This window comes from Rana temporaria, chromosome 1 (genome assembly GCF_905171775.1).
Source record: "Rana temporaria chromosome 1, aRanTem1.1, whole genome shotgun sequence".
In the NCBI taxonomy this organism is placed as follows: Eukaryota; Metazoa; Chordata; class Amphibia; order Anura; family Ranidae; genus Rana; species Rana temporaria.
The window spans coordinates 470532970-470552330 of record NC_053489.1 but is presented as its reverse complement, the minus strand read 5'-3'; the positions used below and the strand labels follow the sequence as shown (position 1 = coordinate 470552330).

The window sequence follows — 19361 nt, the reverse complement described above, 5'->3', positions numbered from 1 at the left end:
GTCCTGCTCCTGTCATACCCATTGCAGCAGCTATGGCAGATGTTTCCGCAGGCCCTTCCCAAGAGGAACAGGTTCCTCCAGATAGTGCCACCTCTGATTCTCAAGAGGGGTCAGAGGGAGAGGACCAGGACGGGGAGTCCAGGAAGCCCTCTAGGTACAAATTGTCACTGGATGAGGTAGAGGACCTCTTAGGGGCAGTTTACACAACCCTTGGTATCCAAACCGACAAGAAACCTCTTACCCTCCATGATCGAATGTACAGGGGTCTGGAGGAGCAAGAGAAAAAGGTCTTCCCAGTACATGATATACTGGTTGAGACCATTAAGAAGGAGTGGCAGGATCCTGAAAGGAAACCCTTTTTTTCCAGATCCCTAAAGAGGAGATTCCCTTTCTCAGAGGATCCTTTATCTGTTTGGAACAAAAGCCCCAAATTAGACGCCGCCTTCTCCCAAGTGTCCAGGAACACGGATTTAGCGTTCGAGGACATGGGGGTTTTGTCCGATGTTATGGACAAAAGAATGGATTCCCTATTAAAGAAATGTTGGGATTCTACTATGGGGAATCTTAAACCAGAACTTGCCGTCACAGTAATGGCTCGCAATCTGGAGCATTGGCTCTCTAAAATTCAGGAGCACATTGAAGCTGGTACGGATAAGGAAACTATTTTAGCCTCCTTCCCTACTATCCTGCAAGGAGTCGCTTATATAGCGGATGCCTCAGCGGAGTCAGTCCGCATGTCGGCCAGATCGGCGGTTCTGGCTAACTCGGCCAGAAGGGCCCTCTGGCTCAAGACTTGGACTGGCGACAGCGCCTCTAAATCCAAGTTATGTGGTATCCCCTTCACAGGGGACCTGCTTTTTGGCCCAGGCCTTGAAGCAGTACTAGACCGCACGGCGGACAAAAAGAAAGCCTTTCCTCCTAAAAAGAAAGTCACAGTACAGGCAGGAAGGGGGTTTCGTCCGCATAAGCAAAAAGGGGCCAAACCAGCAGGCCAAAAGAAGGTTTGGACCCCCAGGGGCAGAGGCAGAGGTGGAGCGATTTTTCACCCTCCTGTCCAGCCCCCTAAAAACCCATGACTTGTTAGTCAGGGTGGGAGGAAGACTGGGGACCTTTCTCCCACAATGGGAATCAATCTCCCCAAACCAGTTTGTCCTGGCGGTCATAAGAGGGGGATACCGACTGGAATTTTCATCACCTCCCCCCCAGAGATACCTAGTCACCCATCTACCCAGGGACAAGGAGAAATCCGAAGCCTTGTTGGGAGCTCTAAGGGAGCTAGAGGATCAGAGTGTCATCCTCAGAGTTCCAAGGGCAGAGGAAGGAGGGGGATTTTATTCACACATCTTTGTGGTAAAGAAGCCCTCGGGAAAATACAGGTTAATCCTAAACCTAAAACCTCTGAACAGATCCATTTCATACAGGAAATTCCGTATGGAATCAATTTATACAGTCAGAGCCCTCCTTCCCCTCAATTGTTTCATGGTATCTCTGGACCTCAGAGACGCATACTTACACGTCCCGATCGCAGAGAATTCTCAGAGTTATCTGCGATTGGCCGTGGACCTAGAGGGAACGATTGTACACCTCGGGCTATCCTCCTCGCCCCGGATTTTTACCAAAATCCTGGCAGAACCCATAGCGTTTCTGCGACTTCAGGGAATATCCATCATAGCCTATCTGGACGACCTGCTACTTTTCGCAGCCTCGCCAGAGCAGCTATCCAGGGACCTGGAAGTGACCAAGAAGGTTCTAACAGACCTAGGGTGGTTACTGAACCTAGACAAGTCCAGTTTAATTCCATCCCAACAGATCACTTACCTAGGGTACCTGCTGGATTCTACTCTCTCAAGAGTGTTCCTCCCGGTAGAGAAAGTCAAGAAGTTGGACAGAGCAGTAGCTTCCCTCCAAAACAATCAACAGGTGTCACTAAGGTCCCTGATGTCAACGCTAGGTCTGCTGACATCTGCCCTCCCAGCCGTACAGTGGGCAGGGATTCACTTTCGCCCACTGCAGGCCTTCCTACTAAGGGTCTGGGATCACAGCCTAGAAGCCCTAGACTCCTTGATTCTAGTACCCCTTCAGGTAAAAAGATCCCTCTGGTGGTGGAGAAAGGCCACCAACATAACCCAAGGACGTCTGTGGATTATCCCGGTGTCTCGGGTGGTAACCACAGACGCAAGCGGCAAGGGCTGGGGAGCGCACCTGGGATCCCTTCCAGCGCAGGGTACCTGGGGTCTCCAAGATCTGAAAAGATCTTCCAATTGGAAGGAGCTGAGGGCAGTGGGCCTAGCCCTCAGGTTCTTTCAGGAGGAACTCCAGGGGCACCACATTCAGGTGAGATCGGACAATTCATCGGCCGTAGCCTATTTAAACAAGCAGGGCGGCACGAAAGCGAAAGTTTTTCGGTCCTGACAGCAGAGATTCTGGGCTGGGCCGAGATCCACACCCTCTCCCTTTCGGCGGTCTTTCTGAGAGGAGAAAGAAACGTAACAGCAGACTTCCTCAGTCGGAGGCAGCTGAGGGAGGGCGAGTGGACCCTCAACCAGGAGGTCTTTCAGCTCCTGAACAAGAGATGGGGAACTCTGGAGGTGGACCTCTTCGCCTCAAGAGAAAATGCGAAGGCCCCCTGTTTCTTCTCCCTGAACAAGGGAGAAGGAGCAAGGGGAGTGGATGCCCTGTCCCAAAGCTGGAAGTTCGGAAGATGCTATGCATTCCCACCTCCGGTACTTCTTCCAGCAGTACTGAGAAAATTCCAATTAGAGCACACCTCTCTAGTCCTGGTAGCTCCTTACTGGCCCAAGAGGGCTTGGTTCTCAGTCCTCAAACAATTAGCGGCAGAACCACCCTTATTTCTACCTCAGCGGGAGGATCTTCTATCACAGGGCCCAGTCCTATGTCCACAAGTCCACAGGTGGAGGCTAGCAGCGTGGCTACTGAGGAAGCCATACTAAGATCCAAGGGATTTTCCGAAGGTTTAATTGCCACCCTCCTTAATAGTAGAAAAAAGGAGACCCGCAAAATTTACAAGAAGGTTTGGCTTCGTTTCAACGAATGGTGTGTAAATTGCCCCTGTTCTGTACAGAGCCCCACGGCTGTCTTAGAATTTCTTCAGTGTGGGGCAGATAAGGGTCTTTCGGTTAGCACCCTTAAAGGGCAGGTTTCGGCACTTACGGTGTATTTAGAAAAACCTCTGGCCACCAGTCCCTGGATAGTCAGGTTCTTTAAAGCACTATCCAGACAGAGACCAGCTCGAGGGCCACCCTTCCCCAGTTGGGACCTGTCTCTGGTATTACGTACCCTAACGGGTACTCCCTTTGAGCCCTTAGATAATTGTTCTCTAAGGGATTTAACCTTAAAAACAGCTTTTTTGGTTGCAGTGACCACTGCTAGAGCTTCTAGCTCGCTGACCCTCCTATCGATCAGACCCCCTTTTTGTGTTATTTTCCCGGATCGGGTCGTTTTCAAGACCGATCCAGCCTTTCTTCCTAAAGTGACTTCAAAGTTTCACAGGAGTCAAGATATAGTTTTACCCTCTTTTTGTTCCAACCCTTCGGGGGAAAGGGAAGGACGTTTCAGTACGTTAGATGTTAGGAGAAGTATCCTACATTATTTAGAGGTGACTAAACCGTTTAGACGGTCAGACTCACTATTTGTTTTATTTTCTGGAACCAGGAAGGGATGCAAAGCATCCAGGCGCACTATTGCCAGGTGGCTAAGACTAAGCATTGAGCAAGCATACACTTTGGCTGGTAGGGATATTCCTACAGGAATTAAAGCACACTCCACTCGAGCGCTGGCAACCTCTCAAGCAGAAAGAGCAGGAGCAACGCCGGAACAGATTTGCAAAGCAGCAACATGGTCCAGCTACACCACCTTCGTTAAACACTACAGGGTGGACCTGGTTTCGGCAGGTGAGCAAGCCTTTGGACGAAAGGTTTTGCAAGCCATAGTCCCACCCTAGTTGGTAAGTTCTCGGTTATCCTCTCAATTGTGGGCTGTCCTGAAAGACGGGAGGGGAAAAATAGTTACGTACCGGTAACGTCTTTTCCAGTAGTCTTTCAGGACAGCCCTGGGTACCCACCCGAATAGAGGAAGTCTGATTTCAAGACCAGGACATGATGTTGATATGTAATTGTATGTTATTAACATGTTCTTGTGTCTCCCCAGCTGACCGGAGGTGCTCGTATAAATACTGAGGTCTGGCAGGGGGAGTGAGAAATTTATGGGCTGGCGCAGTGTTTCCTAGAGGAAGAGGAGGAGTATCTCTCAATTGTGGGCTGTCCTGAAAGACTACTGGAAAAGACGTTACCGGTACGTAACTCTATTTTTTTTTTTCTTGGGGGGGAACAGGGATAAGAGAAGAGTATAGATGGAGGCACACGTACAGTATCTCACACAAGTGAATACACCCATCCTATTTTTTGTAAATATTTTGTTATATCTTTTCATGTGACCGCACTGAAGAAATGACACTTTGCTACAATGTAAAGTAGCGAGGGTACTGCTTGTATAACAGTGTATATGTGCTGTGCCCTCAAAATAACTCACACAGCCATTAATGTCTAAGCCACTGGACACAAGCGAGTACACTCCTAAACTAAATTGGGCCCAAAGTGTCAATATTTAGTGTGGCCACCATTGTTTTCCAGCACTTCCTTAACCTTCTTGTGCATGGAGTTCACCAGAGCTTCACAGGTTGCCACTGGATTCCTCTTCCACTCCTCCGACTAAATCAGAGCTGGTGGATGTTAGAGACCTTGTGCTCCTCCACTGTCTTTTTCAGAATGCCCCACAGATGCTTAACCACTTCCATACCAGGCACTTGCGCACCTTCCCGCCCAAGCCAATTTTCAGCTTTCAGCACTGTCGCACTTTGAATGGCAATTGCGCGGTCATGCTACACTGTAGCCAAACAAAATTGGCGTCCTTTTTTCCCCACAAATAGAGCTTTCTTTTGGTGGTATTTGATCACCTCTGCAAATTCTTTTTTTTTTTTTTTTTTGCGCAACAACTAAAAAAAGACTGACATTTTGAAAAAAAATTAAATTTTTATTTATTTCTGTTAATTTTTTTGTAAATAAGTACGTTTTCTCTTTCAATTACGGGCACTGATATGGCGGCACTGATGAGATGGCACTGATGGACATCGATGAGGTAGTACTGACGGGCACAAATGAGGCGGCACTGATGGGCGGCACTGATGGATACTTATAGGTGGCACTGATGGATACTTATAGGTGGCACTGATGGACACTGTGGGGCGGCACTGATGGACACTGTGGGGCGGCACTGATGGACACTGTGGGGCGGCACTGATGGACACTGTGGGGCGGCACTGATGGACACTGTGGGGCGGCACTGATGGACACTGTGGGGCGGCACTGATGGACACTGTGGGGCGGCACTGATGGACACTGTGGGGCGGCACTGATGGACACTGTGGGGCGGCACTGATGGACACTGTGGGGCGGCACTGATGGACACTGTGGGGCGGCACTGATGGACACTGTGGGGCGGCACTGATGGACACTGTGGGGCGGCACTGATGGACACTGTGGGGCGGCACTGATGGACACTGTGGGGCGGCACTGATGGACACTGTGGGGCGGCACTGATGGACACTGTGGGGCGGCACTGATGGACACTGTGGGGCGGCACTGATGGACACTGTGGGGCGGCACTGATGGACACTGTGGGGCGGCACTGATGGACACTGTGGGGCGGCACTGATGGACACTGCGCGGCGGCACTGATGGACACTGCGCGACCCCCCCCCCTGTCAGGAGAGCCGCCTAACGGCTCTCCTCTACTCTCCTCTACTCGCCTCTGTCAGACGCGAGTGAGGAAGAGCCATCAACGGCTCTTCCTGTTTACATCGTGATCAGCCGTGGTTGGACACGGCTGATCACGTGGTAAAGAGACTCTTTACCGAGATCGGTGTTGCGTGGTGTCAGACTGACACCCTGCAACAACGATCGCCGCGATGCGCGCCCCCGGGGGCGCGCAGCGGCTCAGAATCCTGAGGACGTCATATGACATCCTGTCAGGATTCTACAACCACTTTGCCGACGTCAATATGTCATTGGCGGGCGGCAAGTGGTTAATCAGGTTTAGGTCTGGAGACATGCTTGGCCAGTCCATCACCTTTACAGCTTCTTTCGCAAGGCAGTGGTCGTCTTGGACGTGTTTGGGGTCGTTATCATGTTGGATTAATGCCATGGGACCCAGTCTCCGAAGGGAGGGGATCATGCTCTGCTTCAGTATGTCACAGTACATGTTGGCATTCATGGTTCCCCCAGTGCTGGCAGCACTGATGCAGCCCCAGACCATGATACTCCCACCACCATGCTTGACTGTAGGCAAGACACACTTGCCTTTTACTCCTCACGTGGTTGCCGCCACACACGCTTGACACCGTCTGAACCAAATAAGTTTATGTTGGGTTTTATTAGACCACAGGACATGGTTCCAGTAATCAGTGTCCTTAGTGTGCTTGTCTTCAGCAAACTGTTTGCAGACTTTATTGTGCATCTTTAGAAGAGGCTTCCTTCTTGTGCATCTTTAGAAGAGGCTTCCTTCTGGGACGACAGCCTTTCAGACCAATTTGATGCGGTGTGCAATGTATGGTGTGAGCACTGACAGGCTGACACCCCTTCAACCTCTGTAGCAATGCTGGCAGCACTCATACAGTACGTCTATTTCCCAAAGACAACCTCTGGATATGACGCTGAGCACATGCACTCAACTTCTTTGGTTGACCATGGCAAGGCCTGTTCTGAGTGGAACCTGCTGTATGGTCTTGGCCACCGTGCTACGGCTCCGTTTCGGGGCCTTGGCAATCTTCTTATAGCCTAGTCTCTTTATGTAGAGCAACAATCATTTTTTTTTTTTTTTCAGTTCTTTGCCATGAGGTGCCATGTTGAACTTCCAGTGACCATTTAACAAGAGTGATAACTTTCACACCTGCTCCCCATTCACACATGAGGCCTTGTAACACTAACGAGTCACTTGACACCACAGAGTTCTACATTGTAGCAAAGTGTAATTTCTTCAGTGTTACCACATGAAAAGGTATATTTAAAATTGTACCTTTAAAATTTACAAAAATGTAAGTGGTGTACTGTGAGATACTGTATATGTTGTGCATACACTCAGTTATACATCCGTCTACGTTCTGAAATTCCAGTCTGAATCGTGTAACTCATACGGTTATTGGCAATGATTTAAAGCTAGTCCTTTATGTATTACTTTATTGCATATTATGATGTTACATTTAGAATGCTTGTTTTATATACTTTTGTATACGTGTATGACATCTTGACGTTTTGTATGTTTGCGGGGGGGAAATTTTTTTAAAAAAAAGAAATGGCACCTAATTTTGTCCAGGTTAACCACTTCAATACAGGGCTTTTATACACACCTCATTACCGGGCCTATTCTGGCACTTCTCTCCTACATGTAAAAATCATTATTCTTTTGCTAGAAAATTACGCAGAACCCCCAAATATTATATGTTTTTTTAGCAGACACCCTAGGGAATAAAACGACGGTCATTGCAACGTTTTATCTTGCACGGTATTCGCGCAATAATTTTTCAAACGCCCTTTTTTTGGAAAAAAAATGTTTCATAAATTAAAAAAATAACAAAACAGTAAAGTAAGCCCAATTTTTTTGTTTTAATGTGAAAGATTACGTTACACCGAGTAAATGGATACCCAACATGTCACGCTTTAAAATTGCGCATACTCATGGAATGGCGCCAAACTTCGGTACTTAAAAATCTCCATAGGCAACGCTTAAATTTTTTTTTACAGGTTAAAGGAACACTAAAGGTTCGTTTTTTATTAGATCAATTGATTGCTGTAAGCTAGAGCATTTACATATCACTTAACTCGTTTTTCCTTTTGACCTCCGAAATACAGTAATCCAGGTTTGAAAATGCCATTTCCTGTCTCTCCTCTTCTTGCTTTCCACCAGCATCTGAGCCGTTTTGCATGGTGGAAAGCAGAATGTGCTCACCCCCTCCCTAGGACTACAGCCCTGCGTGAAGATGCTCTCTTATCCCTAAAAGGCATGGAGGCTAAGCCTAATGGGAACTGTAGTTCCCATTAGGCCGTGATGTAGCAAGAATGAATGCGCACCGCAAACCAGGAAGTCAGTGAGAATTATTCAGGAGTGACAAGGTGAATAAAAAAACACTCTATTTCAACAGGTATCAAACTAGTTATAATGAAAAACATTACTTTTTACTTTATCAGCTACTGTCAGACTTTAATTTAAGAGGAAAATATTTTTGTCTTTACAACCCCTTTAACAGTTTAGATTTACAGAGGAGTTCTAGATTTGTTGCTGGCACTCTAACGCACGCGGCGATACCTCACATATGTGGTTTAAACGGCGTTCACATATGTCGGCGGGACTTGCGTGTGCGTTCGCTACTGCGCGCGAGCTACCGGGGACAGGGGCGTTTTAATTTTATTTTTTATTCTTTTATTTATTTTTTTACTTATATTTTTTTCTTTTTTTACACTTTTCTAATTTTTTTTTTTTTTTTTTTTTACTTTTATTCCTATTACAAGGAATGTAAACATCCCTTGTAATAGGAATGTGTGTGACAGGTCCTCTTTATGGAGAGATGCGGGGTCAATAAGACCCTGCATCTCTCCTCCAGGCTGGAAACCATGAGATCGGTGAAAAAAAATTCACCGATCTCATGAATATTGTTGCTTACTAGCCGCAATCGCGGCTTTGTTTACTTACGGGGACCCGGGCGTGACGTCATCACATCGCGCCCGGGTCCTCCGACGGTCATAGAGATGACTGGTGACCATCTGGTCACCAGTCATCTCTATGCTTCCTGCGAGCGCCGGACGATTCTTTCTCCGGGCCCCCGATGGCACGGGAGAGCCCGGAGAAGCACTGGATGGCGGCGGGAGGGGGGGGATGTCCCTTCCCGCCGCCTGTAAGAACGATCTAGCGGCGGAACCGCCGCTATGATCGTTCTTATGCTGCGCAGAATCGCTGGCAGAACAAAAGGATATCTGGATAATGCCTCTAGCTGCAGGCATCATTCAGATATCCACCCGCAAAGCCCAGGATGTCATTTGACGTCCACCCAGGATGGGAGATCCCATCTGTGGACGTCAAATGACAATGGGCGGGTATTGAAGTGTTAAGGAATTAAATCGTAGTCTACTCTCAAGTTGGTGTGGTTTATTTCAGGTAAATGTTACAAAGGGAATTTCCATTTGAAAGCTTTCTAATAATAAACATTATGTCAGCAGATGTATTTCACCTCACAGGTCGTCCGCTATTTTCCTGATCCTTTTTTTTTCCCCCTATATATTTTAATTTTTTTTTTTAGGACTTGAATAATCCTCCAGAGGAAGCACCAAGGAAGGCTGGGATTTTCCCCAAGACTGTAAAGAGCAAGTACGTTCCGGAGTTAAGAGTCTCAGAATCTCGGGAGCTTGGTATGAGCTCAGTCTTTGTGTGTGTGTGTGTGTTGTGTTGGTCATCTCTTGTTTGTTTATAGAGTTAGCATTGTTCCCAATTCTCGCTTCGAGCTAAAGAACAACCGCCTTACCCATGGTATGAGGAGGTGATGGTGTTATGTAGTCCTAATATACTTCCTGTCCTAGGAGGTGACAGTTCTGCTTCTACATACGTTCATGCAGTGAGTGAGAATATTGACCCTGGAACAGAAAGTGATCCTGCAGGATCACCAGATGAAACTAGGGGATAAAAAGAAAATGAATGCTGGTGACGCAGCTAAGTACTGGTAAGCTGCAGTTTGTTATCCTGCACACGGTTAAATTGTCCCCCTGTTGACAGCACAGGGTAACCCCGCCCACAACCGTCATGCCTCAATTTTTGCTAGTGTCCTCCAGAAGATTTGACTTTTCCCAGTTTTATACTAGTGATCTCTCTGACAGACCTGCAGTCAGTGGCATCCTATTACCACAGGACTTTGCTGTTCAGGTCAGGCCAATATTGCCTGGGGATTCCTTGCTAAGTTATTGGTACCGAAGCTCCAGCAGTTGATCTGACACCATCAGACGCTCGTTATGGGTTGTATGCCCTCCTTACCTATTAAATATATTTTACTGGGCAGTGTGTGAACACTAAATCTTATTTTAAAACCCGCGCTAAAGTTCAAATGGTATACATAAGACTGCAGCTGCTGCTCAAAAGGTGCTACAACCTTAAAGGGGTTGTAAAGGTACCTTTTTTTTTATTTCCCCTAAATGGCTTCCTTTACCTTAGTGCAGTCCTCCTTCACTTACCTCATCCTTCAATTTTTGCTTTTAAATGTCCTTATTTCTTCTGAGAAATCCTCACTTCCTGTTCTTCTGTCTGTAACTCCACACAGTAATGCAAGGCTTTCTCCCTGGTGTGGAGTGTCGTGTTCGCCCCCTCCCTTGGATTACAGGAGAGTCGGGACACTCTCTATGTTACAGATAGAGAAAGGAGCTCTGTGTTAGTAGGCGTCCTGACTCTCCTGTAGTCCAAGGAAGGGGTCGAGCACGACACTCCACACCAGGGAGAAAGCCTTGCATTACTGTGTGGAGTTGCAGACAGAAGAACAGGAGGTGAGAATTTCTCAGAAGAAATAAGGACATTTAAAAGCAAAATTGAAGGAGGACTTTCACTAAGGTAAAGGAAGCTATTTAGGAAAAAAATGTTTTACCCTTACAACCCCTTTTATATGTGATAAAAGAATATGGAGCAGCGCTAGCAGCCTATATCAAATAGTACATATCCTGGTATGAATTGCTTATTGCATCAATATATTCATGACAAAAACAACAATATAATTTTGTAGAAATTTTTAAGTGCTTCAATGATCAGTGAAAAATTACTCCGGTGCTTCCACAGAAATAAAGTGATTCCCCCTTCGGTGACCCCACTCACCAAAATGAATGGATCCTCAGCTTTGCAGTCTTGGATCAATTAAAGCAGTAATCTAAAGATCTGGGGATGTGTACAGTGGTTTCTCGTGTAGGCTCTTTCCAAGAAAATATTTTAATGGCAGGAAGGATATACCACACGCCATAAAAAACAGAGAAAACGCATAGTGAAACTCTGCTAAACATTAGTTATTACACACATTTAGGCGCCACTTACAGGATTTTTGGCAAAGACAGGCTTCAGAAAAAACATCCGAGATCCCCGCTGTATGGCGTGCGTTCCACGGGGGTGGAAATTGCATCGCTGCTTGCCGCAAACCGGAAGTTACGTCAACGCGTATCGCCCCTCCAGGGCGTCATCAAAGGATTTGTCCTTTTCATGACGCCCTGGAGGAGGGCCGATACGCGTTGACGTAACTTCCGGTGTGTAACTTTTTATAAAGTATTTGCTGGAGTTTGGCTTCAGTTTGTTAGTGTAACCAAATTTGCTAGCAGCTAGTGCATTGAACACTCATCCAGGGTGTAGGCGCCCTGATCATCAGATGAAAATCAGAGGGGCCTAAAAAATAAAACATGCAGCCACCTCATCTAATGATTGGTAAGCTGCAACATGTTACATTTTTGGTTTAATGCCACTTTGTATTTCTTGGATGGGCTGATGAAATGTAAGGAAACACTAATTTCCTTGGAGAAAATACTGTGCATGGTTCCCTCCATCATTGTTCACATGCCTGAAAATCTAGGTATTTGTTCATATAACCCCTGCTACAGGGCCGCCATCAGCAATTATGGGGCCCCTGGAGCAGAGAACCGGGGGGGGGAGGGGGTTGTTGCCACCTCAAATTGAGAAGCGGGGGAGCTGCCGCGGATTGAGGTCGGAGGGCTTTGGGTCCTGAAGAAGAACAAAAAAAGGGGCCCCTTACAAAGAAAAGGAAATAAATATATATATATATTTTATATATAAAGAAAAAAATATTATATATATAAATTTAGTGTGTGTTTTATAATATAAAATATATATTAAAACAAAAGGCAAAAGGGGTGGTGGGGGGGTGCCATCCGGGGACTTCTGGGCCCCTTACAGGTGTACTGCCTGTCCTGTCCCCCCCGCCCTGCTAATAAACTATCTGCCTATAGCTCCCTATTATTTCCCTTAACAGAGATGACATTACAGCATGCTCTTGGTTTTGTGAGAAGTGCTGGGAAGAAATGTGCTATCATTTCAGCTGCTCACTTACCCTCTTAATTATCCATCCTAGTAAGGCAACTTCCTTTGGCAGGACATACACGGCTCGAGTCCTGCTGAACCGGCCAAGATTCAAACCATGAATGGGCAGGCTGAATTGATCAGGTTGATGGGTTGAGCAACTTGGGGTACAACCAGCATGCTGGGTTTTGCCTGCGATTATTACTAGCACCGACAAGAGAAGACAATGGCCCGGCAGGAGGGCTTCCCGCAATCAACACGGTCTGTGTTCATGGGAGAATCTAGCATTTTTCTTTTGGAAAAAGAATTGTATTGCCGGCTTTAAGGCTACTTTCACACTGAGGCACATTACAGGCGTTTTAGTGCTAAAAAATAGCACCTGTAAAGTGCCTCCCCTGACACTGGAGGGATGTTTAAAAAAAAAAAAAGTCATGCAAGCAGCATCTGACACCGCTCCTAAAGCGCCCCTGCCTATTGAGATCAATGGGCAGCGCCTGTAAAGCGCTTTTGCGGGCACTATTAACCCCTTCATTGCCTGCTGGCAGGGGTTAAAAGCGCCCTTATAGCAGGCCGGAAAGCGCTGCTAAAGCAACGGTAAAGCTATACTGCCAACGACCTGCCCCAATGTAAAAGTACCCTAAAGTCCAGAGATATTCTTATACTGCAATATCTTCTCTGACGCTACACTTTATTGTGTAAGAAAAAGTTTCAGCCTCTGTTGGGCTACTTTCACATTGAGGCGCTATAGCGCTAAAAATAGTGCCTGCAAAGCACCCTAAAAGACCCTTCTCCTCCCACTCCAGTGTGAAAGCCTGAGGGCTTTCACACTGTAGCAGTGCGCTTGCAGGATGGTAAAAAAAATTTGGCGAACCAAGAACGTTGGATGTCAGCGGTGACTATGTCCGCTAACATCCGATCTGCTAAAATCGGATGTATGGCGATTCGTCATCCGTCCTATCGGATGAGATCTGATGAAAACGGACTTGATATCCGTTTTCCTCCGATCTCTCCATAGCCAGCAGCGGCGCTCAATAAGCCCCTCCCCTGCTTGGTGAGCAGAGTGTGTCATCCGCCAGCTCAGCGGAGATCAACAGGGAGATCTCTCGCTGAGCTGGCGGACTGCTGCAACAGATCTGTGCCGTGTGGAAGGGGCCTGATGATGAAAATGTTAAGACAAGTGTATGGTACTCAAACTTTTTTTTTTTTTTACAGGTGTTTATAATGTATCTACAGTTTACACATACTGTTCACATCAAAAAGCCCCCACAAAGGGTCCCTATCCCTATCACACATGCACACTTGCATAGTAGAGCCACTTTGCACATAAGCAAATTAACCTACCAGTGTGTATTTGGAATTTGGAGGTAACTAGGGTACCCAAAAGAATCTCGCACAGGCAAGAGAGAACATGCAAGCTACATGCAGAGAGTGCCCTGGGTAGGATTTGAACTGAAAACCCCAGTGCTACAAAGCAGAAGTACTAGCCACTAATACACTGTGCTTATACATTAATGTGTTTAATGCTGGAATTGTTCTGCTGAACCATGTCATTATTCTAATGCCTTACTCTGTTTCCTAGAAGAGAAAAAGAAGAAGAAAAAGAAAAAGTCAAAGAGCAGAAAAGAGAGCGAGGAAAAACCAGAGGAGGAAAATATTGATGCACCTTCAAAGGAGGAAAAACCTAAGAGGCATCGCAGTGTGTCAGAAAGTTCAGTGGCTGAATCGTCCGATACCAATAAACCGTCTTCAAGAAGGGAAAAGAAAAAGAAGAAGAGAGATAGAGCCGAGAGTTCTGACCAGTCTGATGAGGTTAGACCATCCAAAAGAAAACATACAGAGAGCAGCTCAGAAGAACACGACTCCTCCTTTTCGAAGCAAAGGAAAATGCATTCTGGATCTGTTGATTCAAAGTCTTCCCGAGACCTTCTGGACTGCAAAGGTAATACATTGTATTGCTCTTTTGTAAGTACACAGAGTTCTTTATGTTTGTCACAGATCTTTCCCTAGCTGTAAGTAAGAGAATAAGCATTTAGAGGTCCATTTCCACTTGGGTGTTACTTATCCACAATAACGCATTAAGTGGACCTGTACTCAAATGTTAACACAATGGAATGCTGCAATGAGAGAATTGTGGAGATATTTTCTGAAAATGGTACTTGCATTGCAAATGTGTTGTGTACTAGTTAAAATTCTGCTTAAGGTGGAGTTCCACCCAAAAATGGAAAACTTCCGCTTTTCGGAATCGTTTGGCACCTTTCAGGGGGGGAGCAGATACCTTCCTGATTCCCTTACCGAAGATGGCGGCGGCAGCATCGGAGAGCCGAGGGACAGATCGCTTCAGGGTGTCGGCATTGCGCATGCCCTGGACAGGTAAGTGTCCATATTTTAAAAGTCAGCTGCAGTATTTGTAGCTGCTGACTTAAAAAACGTTTTAAACTCAGCCAGTTCAGCAGAAACAAGACTAGATTAGAACCATGTATGAGCAGGCTGAATGTACCCAAGTCTATCGATTAATTAAATTGGGTACAACCAGCCTGCCGGATTTTACATGTGATTATTGCCAGCGTCTGTTTTAGTCTGCTAGCAACAATCTTCTGGGGGGGGACGGTTGCAGGAAAGAAATTTGCTCCATATATGCCCGGTCTAAGTTAATGTATGATGCCACTCCCCTTCTTCCTTCTCTGATGCTGCTCTGTTTGGCGCAAGAATCCAGTCACCTCAGTGCTTAAGCTGTCTGAGAGCAAGGAGTTATTTAATTTAAGTCAGTGCTGTTAAGTTTGGAAGGGTGTTCCCCACAGCTCTGCACCTGGTGTAACTAAATAGGCAGTGACCACAAACCAACATACTCCTCTTCTGCTGCTAATAGTATACTCATAGATTGGCCAGGGTGAGGTGGATGGCATTTATGTTTAGCTGTGTGTGTGTGTGTATGTATATATATATGTAATATATAGTGTGGTATGTCTCAAAGTCTTCATGGCTAGTCTTGTTGACCTGACTTTTTGCATTTTATCAGAAGTTTCTACAGAAGAAGAAAAGGACACAAGTGACAAGAAAGACACCTCTGCTGTGAAAGTAAAAAGGAAAAGAAAAAAGAAACACAAGGAGCGACACAGAGTTGGGGAAGAGGTGATTCCGCTCAGAGTCCTGTCAAAGTATGTACCAGACATCATCTTTTCTCCAACAGCTTAATATGCAAACTATAGCTTGTATGTTCTCACAGCAGAAGCAATTTGTCTAACATTTCCCACTGCTGCAAGGGATATCCCACGATTGCTACAAAAATAATGCAGTGAGCAGTGCACACTAATATGGTAACACCAGTCATTGGTTTATGCTGCGGTCAGGTCAAGTTGCTGCTCTCCTGGCCTGGATATAGTAGAACAGTTTTTTTGAGTTGCCAGTCATTGCTACTTGGGGTCTGATTCATCAATATAATGCAAGGCTTGATCATGTGACCATACTCCATAGCAGCAAGTCAGAATTTAAAGTATAACTAGAGGCAATACTTTTATAGTTTTTGGCTAGAGTGCGGAGGGATTAGAATGCGTGTCAGTTTTTATTGCTGTCCATATGCCTCTCTTATTTGTCCCGTTTTACCTTTTTATCATTGCAAGTAAGGAAAATCCCAATACTTGGGTTGTCCCCAGAAAGGTAATAGAGGGGAAATATTTCAATGGTGACACTAGTTCTGGTGACCTGGAGGTCCCTAAGGGATTTCCTTAACTTTGCAGGGATTTCCTCTCACTTACTGTTTTGGCTGCGGGACAGGAAGTGAAGGGGATTATCTCTGAGATGGGTCATAGATGGCAAAAATAAACTTTACATGGGTTATAAATCTTCCTTGCTCTATCCAAAATGAAGAAGGGGGAAAAAAAGTTATGCATTAAGTTCTAATTTAATTTATGGCAATTTAGTATGAACTTGAAACCTGAAAACGTAATTGGGTTGGAAGACATGACTGTCTAGGATCAACTGCCCGGATCAACTGCTTAAACAGACTTTGAAAGGTCACACATACATACATACATACATACATACATACATACATACATACATACATACATACACTGTTTCAAACAATCTCCATATGAGAGCACTCAGATGGCGCAGTCCACGTGACCACAACACAGACTATGGAAAAGGAATCCTACAAAGGTTACCTAGCAGAAAACCATGGTTGAATAAGATACATTTTATTATAGAAATTGTACCATCATAATTCCAAAAGAAATAATATTGAAATTGAAAGTTTTCCAAGGATCTCAATACCATCGCTATTAGAAGCTGTCTCTATAGCACATTACATCTGGCCTCTCAATGCTGACTCTGCGTTTTCAGCTAGACTTGCTAACTTCCTCAGCGCAAGGAGTGATCTGTGAAGTTGGTGAAATAGTAATCCGGCCATGTAGTACCTACATTGGCCACTAGATGTCACCCAAAACTCCTGTAAGCAGTATTCAACACTCCTAAAACTCACTGAGTGGGTTCAGACAGCCTGGGAAAGAGTAGAACAAAAATGGAGGGGTATAACGATTTCTTCATCAGAAATCGGTTGCGCATATATATATAAAAATTCATTACAGAAGGTTATTCTCAGAGGGAAATATTTGTGTGTGTGTGTGTGGCAGCCACCATCGGGGATTCTATAAGGAGTTCCTCTCCTTATGTCTAGTTCAGGGTTTCTCGTCCTTTTTTAACTTTAGAGGAACTCATGGGGAAAAAGCTTGAATTGTCACCATAGCATGCACTATTTGTGTGTTCAAGTTCTTAATGGAACTTTCTGTGATGTTCCTACATGTATACGAACGGTATTTTTCTTATTTTACTGTAAACTTTCTTTATTTTGATTTAAAAAAAAAAGATGTTTGAGATCTTGGGAAACCCCTGAAATTTTCATATCTACAGCTCACAGAACATTGGTATGATCAATGAGCTGTTTATGTAGCAACAATTTTCTTAGAACTAGCGTTAAATATTTGAATAAATATTAACACTTACATTATCTCCCTGTGCTTGATTTTTCTGCACTTCTGCTCAATTTTGGGTCATACTTGAGATTAGCGTATACAGAGTATAGCGGGGTAAAACATGGGAGGCAGCAGGGCAGAGCACAGGGGTCCAGGAGAGAACAGAACAGGGGGGGGTGTACAAAAGGCCACAGTAAAGGGGGGCAGCAAAGCATAATATGAGGATCAGGCATACACAGGTGGGGGGGATCTGAAGAGCACAGTACATTGGGGACCTGGAAAGCCAAGAGCACAATAGTGAAGTTTATAGTATGTAGTGTATATAAGTAATTTCCTCATGCCAAGCGGCTCAGGAAAGCTGCTGTATTGTATCTGGTGTGTTTATTCTTCCTGCCCTCCTCACTTGTCCTTCCCATGTGATATCACATACAAGCACAGGAGGGGCCAGCTGGGATCAATGGGACAATGTAGATTGCTTCCCTGCATGGCTGTGCGGGGGATCAGATGGACTATGGGTTATGTGGGGGTGCAAATCTACCCTTTATCTGCCTGTGATAGACAGACAGGAAAATTTGCAAGAAACACTGGTCTAGTTGCAGACTATCAAACAACAATTAGTGTAGCGCTACCCAATTTGTTGAGGGTAGCACTACACTATTTGTTTTTTCAATTTTGGGTGGCATGGAATCACTTCAATTGTTTAGCCTGCAACCTTTATTTTTATTGTATGTATGGAAAGAACTGTGTGATCCAGTGTTGTGCTTAACTTGCGCTTAAGGTCTAAATAAGCCTTTAAAAGATTACATCTTTTAAATGCTGATTTATAGCTGCATTGTGGGGTCTAAGGATTTGGTAGGCAGCATTATAATCACTTGGTGCACAGCAGCTGTATGAAGATTTTGCACACTTTAGGTGGAGATTGATATTTTGTTTGTAGGACTTTTTTTTCAGTTATGTAAATGACTGCACAGATTGATTTTTGGGTTGTTGGTTTTTAGTTGCAGACCATCAAGCAATATCTGAAATACAAAATAAATTGTACTTTTCTGCTTACTATTTGTACCTGTACATATGATCAAAAGGTATTTCATAGCAGTTTTATTACTTTATTGTTTAGCATGGATAGAGAAATCTTTATGCATGCGTGTCTGTACAATAGTACATATGCTCATGTAAACCCTGGCAATATAGTAATTGTTACATACACTACAGTTTAATTTTCATACTCTTCATACAATTTAGGCTGCATTACCTAATCATTGTTGTAGTATTATAGGATTTTACAGTATATTTGCTTGTTCCAAATGTTTAAAAATGCCCCCCCCCCCCCCCCCCAGACTTCATACAGACAGGCCTGGTTCACAGCTATGCGTTTGGTCCTTTTTGCAGAAACGCACTACAGTCCATTTAAGATGGTTTCCTAAGGGACACATTCACATCTATTTATTTTCAGCCTCTGCTTTTGAAAAGGGTTAGGGACTTTTTTTTTTTTTTTAAACACAAGACAGTGCATTTATGGGTCAATAGACTTCAATGGAAAAGCTTCAGAAAACGCATGTAGTGCTTTTTTTGATGAGTTTTGCGTTTCTTTAATATGCCTAACAGATTGTCCCAAAAAAGCATAAACATAAAACGCATCAAAAAACAAGTGTGCACCGAATTCACCACAAAAGGGACCACAAGCAAACTGCACAGGTGTGAAGCAGGTCCATAGTGTCTTGGATGCAATTCAAACAAAGGATTCCAAGACCGAGGTACTAACCACAGAGCCCCACATCCGTCAATAATAAATTCTTGTGGGAATGGTACTGTAATTATCATCCTTACAACTTGTGTGATTAGACAGCTGAAAGACTGCAAACTACCACCATTGCTATAGTGCAATTCCAGCTCTTACCCCACAGAGGTGCACATTGGCAATGGTTGCTGCATGCGGCAATTCAGCGACATCTTTAGGCTATCTGTGATAGGAGAGCGCATGGGTTCCAGATGTATTCCATTATCTCCATCCTTTTTTGAGTTTTGCTTTAAATTATTCGATGAGATTGAACCCACCAGATCTAAAACAATGAAGCACTTACTTCTTTGTAAGACACAGGAAGTGCCCCAGTGTTAAAGTGCCGGTGCATTCTGAGATGTTAATTTAAAGCATAACTTTTCATGGAAGGCAAACGTTAATTACACATTCTGTACAGGCAAGTATAAATATAAATGTATTGGTGCCATTAAATCTTCACTGTTTGCTCTCAGCTGTTCTGTGCGATGTGCCCTGGT

General features: G+C 44.8%; 1 protein-coding gene across 2 annotated transcripts in view; it reads left to right on the top strand.

Annotated features, from left to right (window-relative positions):
• Nucleotides 1-19361, top strand: part of LARP7 (La ribonucleoprotein 7, transcriptional regulator) — a 55415-nt gene that overhangs the window by 14493 nt on the left and 21561 nt on the right. For both annotated transcript variants that reach the window (XM_040328996.1, XM_040329002.1), the window contains exons 6-8: nucleotides 9365-9473; nucleotides 13697-14056; nucleotides 15134-15272. In XM_040328996.1, the coding sequence (XP_040184930.1) occupies nucleotides 9365-9473; nucleotides 13697-14056; nucleotides 15134-15272 (608 nt within the window). The remainder of the gene's footprint in view (nucleotides 1-9364; nucleotides 9474-13696; nucleotides 14057-15133; nucleotides 15273-19361) is intronic.